At 52.8% G+C, this 4,101-nt stretch overlaps 1 protein-coding gene across 1 annotated transcript in view; it reads left to right on the forward strand.

Annotated features, from left to right (window-relative positions):
- Nucleotides 1-4,029, forward strand: part of GCAT (glycine C-acetyltransferase) — a 25,699-nt gene extending 21,670 nt beyond the window's left edge. The window contains exons 2-8 of the mRNA XM_017737875.1: nucleotides 389-481; nucleotides 1,020-1,166; nucleotides 1,448-1,602; nucleotides 2,113-2,195; nucleotides 2,574-2,745; nucleotides 3,135-3,256; nucleotides 3,659-4,029. Of these exons, the coding sequence (XP_017593364.1) occupies nucleotides 443-481; nucleotides 1,020-1,166; nucleotides 1,448-1,602; nucleotides 2,113-2,195; nucleotides 2,574-2,745; nucleotides 3,135-3,256; nucleotides 3,659-3,810 (870 nt within the window). The 5' untranslated portion in view covers nucleotides 389-442 and the 3' untranslated portion in view covers nucleotides 3,811-4,029. The remainder of the gene's footprint in view (nucleotides 1-388; nucleotides 482-1,019; nucleotides 1,167-1,447; nucleotides 1,603-2,112; nucleotides 2,196-2,573; nucleotides 2,746-3,134; nucleotides 3,257-3,658) is intronic.
- The last annotated feature ends 72 nt before the right edge of the window (nucleotides 4,030-4,101 follow it).

The following is a 4,101-nucleotide window of genomic DNA, read 5'->3' on the forward strand; positions in this document are numbered from 1 at the left end:
ATTCAGAAAATGAATGTCTTTTTCTCTCTCTTGTGGGTCAAAATTACAGTGAACCTGATTTGAAGTGGCTCCATCAGACCCACCCCGGTTTATCCCTGCTGGAGCCTTTTTTTGAGCCCTGCCTGGTTAAGTGTAAAGAACAAGGAGAGCTTCTCCCATGTACATGGGGAGCTTGGAGTCAGCCTCCCTGCTGAGCTTTTGGCATCCAAACCCATAATTATATTTTAGGGCTGCATTTGCTGAACACAAGTAACTTTTCCCACGCACACACACCTTTTCTGGACAAAACCTGGCCTGTTTCCTCCCCTTGCAAGTCAGCATTTAACAGCAGTGGGCAAGCAAGAACTTGTGCTGCCCCACTGTTGACTCCTGCTTCTCTCTTCTCTTTAGAGCATCCACAAGGACCTGGAGGAGAAGATCGCACGTTTCCACCAGCGGGAAGATGCCATTCTCTATGCCAGCTGCTTTGATGCCAACGCTGGTATCTTTGAGGTTCATAAGGCTTCCCTTGTGCTGTGCATGGAGGAGGGAGGTGACAGTAATGTGGCTGCCATCCCTTCCAGACGCCCCGCTGTGAGCTCTGTGCACCAGAAAAGGTGGCAGTGACTGGTGGTGAAGAGCCCTGACTTGGGGCCCTTGGACCAGGGAAGCCATACAAGAGCATTTAACCAGCCCTCACCTCCCCTGTCTCCAGCCAGCTGCAGCTCTTGGGGAGGGATCTCATTTCCTCAGAGGTCTGTACTCCCCCTTAAGGTGTAGGTGAGGGGAAGGGGTGATCTCACAGGCATGTTAGGGAAGGGGGAGGGAGGTTTTGAGCTCAGAAGCCACACGCAAGAGCTTGGCATAAAGAAATCGGGGGATAAGGTGACTAGGAAGGAAATGTAAAGTTCAGCAATGCCAGGAGAGATGTGGCAGCTGGAATCAATCACAATCTTGTTCTCTGTACTGAGAGAGGCTGGGAAATCTTGGTGAGGTGGCATCCAGAGCAAAGGATGATCCTTTCTGTTTGGCATGGCCAGGCCCTGCTGACCCCAGAGGATGCAGTGCTGTCGGATGAGCTGAACCACGCTTCCATCATCGATGGGATCCGCCTGTGCAAGGCCAACAAGTACCGCTACAAGCACATGGACATGCAGGACCTGGAGGCCAAGCTGAAAGAAGCGCAGGTATGGAGGTCTGCTCCCACCCCAACACCAGGGCATTGCTTAGCTGTGCTGCCTGTGCAGTAGCCAGTGCTGGAGGGTGAGCTCTGCCTTCTCCCATGCAATAGGCATTGTTTTTGCCAACAGGCACAGGTAGGCATGGATAGGCAAGGAGGCAAAGCAGCTAGTTGTGATGGAAATACCCCCATCTCAGTTAGATACATCCTCTCCATTAAGAGTATGTCCCTTTGCCAGCCCCTCAGGGTGACAACTTCACCCCTGGGATGCCTTTTTCCCTCCAACAGAAGCATCGACTGCGACTAGTGGCCACTGATGGTGCCTTCTCCATGGACGGTGACATCGCACCCCTGAGGGAAATCTGCCAGCTTGCCCAGAAGTATGATGCCCTGGTCTTCATTGATGAATGCCATGCCACAGGATTCCTGGGACCCAATGGGCGGTAAGTGACTGCTTCAACCCTGTTTCTTCCTCCTACCCTGACTACTTCTGAAGCAAGGCCAAAGGTGCTGATGGCCGATGTGTTTTTGTGTGGGGACTCCTTGAAGGCTTTGCACCTCACCTTTGGACTGAAAGGAGATACTTTAGCAGTGATTCATCCCAAAGTGACAGCTGTTCCTCAGTGTGTAATGGATGGTGTGACCATCTCATCTGCCTCTCCTGGCAGGTGCGTTGTTTGGACTATCAAACTTCTGTGTGGGAAGTTTGAGCACTCTCCCATCTGTAAGGGATGAAGGACCCATGCTCTTACTTTGTGAGGTCCCAGCTTAGGCTTTCTGCAGGAGGGGAAGGTCAACACTTGGGTTGAACTATCTCAAGGGGCTGTACCTCCTTGTCTAGAAGGAGGGATGCCAGAGAGCTAGCTGACGTTGCTTTGTTTCCCTTGAGGTATCCGGCAGCTTTCCTCGTGTGTGCTGGCACAGCTGATAATGTGACATTCCTTTTTCTACAGGGGTACTGATGAGCTCCTGGGAGTGATGGACAAAGTCACCATCATCAATTCCACCCTTGGAAAAGCTCTTGGAGGAGCTGCAGGTGAAGGCATTTTCCTGTCCAGGGTCCTGCATGCCCTAAAGAGCTCTACAGCATCACTCTTATGTTTCCTTCCTCTGCCTAATGATAGAGTAACAAATGCATGTTATCCTCTTCCACTGGTGGCATGAGGCTTGGTTTGTGATGTTGCTGCAGGATTAAGGGAGATCCTGCCATGTGCTCCTTACACCTTCATCTTTCTCATGCATTTGCCTTTGGGATCAAGGTGGAAACTCTTGGTCAAAAGCATCAGCTGTGATTTTTAGACCTGGTTTGTACCTAAATTCCTGCTATAGGTGTCAGGTTGGCTTTATCAAGGAGCCCCACTCTAAACAGGTCACCCTGGGGTGCCCAGTCCAATTCTCTCTCCTCCATCTGCAGGTGGGTACACAACGGGTCCCAAACCCCTCATCGATTTGCTCCGCCAGCGTTCCCGCCCGTACCTCTTCTCCAACAGCTTGCCCCCTGCCGTGGTGGGCTGTGCATCCAAGGCCCTGGACCTGCTCATGGAGAGCAATGCCATTGCACAGTCTATGGCTGCCAAAACCCAACGGTGAGGGGGCCATGTTGGGGTGGGAGGAGGGGCAGCTTTGTTAGGAATGAGTTGTCTGTGATTTATTCACCGTCACCCCCCGGATTTGCAAGTCAGAGCTCAGGGGAAACTGCAGGGTGTGCCTGTGTGTGTCAGACAGATGTTTCACATCTGGATGCTCTGTGAGCTGGGGCACATCTGCCCCTCAAGGATCTGCAGCCCCATTTTGCTGAGCAGGACACGGTGGAGGTCACTCCAAGAGGAGAGATCTCTTCCCTGCACAGAAGATAAACAGTGGAGCAAACCTTACCCAGTTCTCAGTGGTCAGGGCTCCCAGGGGAAAGAAAGGCAGTGGTCTCCAAGGACAGGGTTGATGAGGTTTTTACTCATCCTGTTGTTCCCTTCACCAGGTTCAGAACTAAGATGACAGCAGCTGGCTTCACCATCTCAGGGAAAGACCACCCCATCTGTCCGGTCATGCTGGGGGATGCTCGGCTGGCATCAGTGATGGCAGAGGACATGCTCAACAGAGGTGATCTGGGGAGGGGGCTCAGCATGCAGACACATTCCCTGAGGGAAGGGACAGTTGGCGGTGGTGCCACTGTAAGCCCTCCTTCAGAGGATGTTCCTGAATGAAATCCAGTACTTCTCCACCCTCCAGCTGCAAATATCCTCATGGTCTCCCCCAGATGTTGCTGGCTTCACCTTCTTTCTCTTTTAGGGAGGGGATTTACATTAATGCTCTTGTCCTGCCATGCTGGACTCCATCCCCATTGCTAGCCCTAAATCTCATTTCCATGCTTGGGAGCAGATAGCACTTGAAAACCCTGAAGCCTGGAAGTGGTTATTGGGAGGGGAACCTTTCTATCACCCAGTACACCTCAGCCTGCCTCCGTCCCAGCCAGCTCTGACTCTGCCTGTGTTCCCTCCCCAGGCATTTATGTCATTGGCTTCAGCTACCCCGTGGTCCCCAAGGGGAAGGCCCGCATTCGGGTCCAGATCTCTGCCGTGCACAGTGACGAGGACATCGACCGCTGCGTGGAAGCCTTCACTGAGGTGGGACGGAAGCACGGAGCACTGCCTTGAGGGGCCAGAAAACACCTCCTCAGCACCATCCCTGCCCACAGCCAAGTGCCTCTGATGGGGAAAAAAGGCTTGAGCAGCACACTGCCAGAAGTAGGACCATTCCTCAAGGCATCACAGCCTGCATCCCATGAATCAGCCAGTTGGCTGTTGCAGTGTGCTGACAGTAGCACTGGCAACCAGCACTTAAAAGTGTCATTAAAGGTGTCCTGCAGCACAGCAGATATTTGTCTGCCTCCTATTTCCTCATCCAAGAGCTGCACCCCATCCCCGTCCTCTCATGCTGTGACCAGA

Source organism: Corvus brachyrhynchos, unplaced genomic scaffold, assembly GCF_000691975.1.
Source record: "Corvus brachyrhynchos isolate BGI_N302 unplaced genomic scaffold, ASM69197v1 scaffold56, whole genome shotgun sequence".
NCBI classification, from domain to species: Eukaryota; Metazoa; Chordata; class Aves; order Passeriformes; family Corvidae; genus Corvus; species Corvus brachyrhynchos.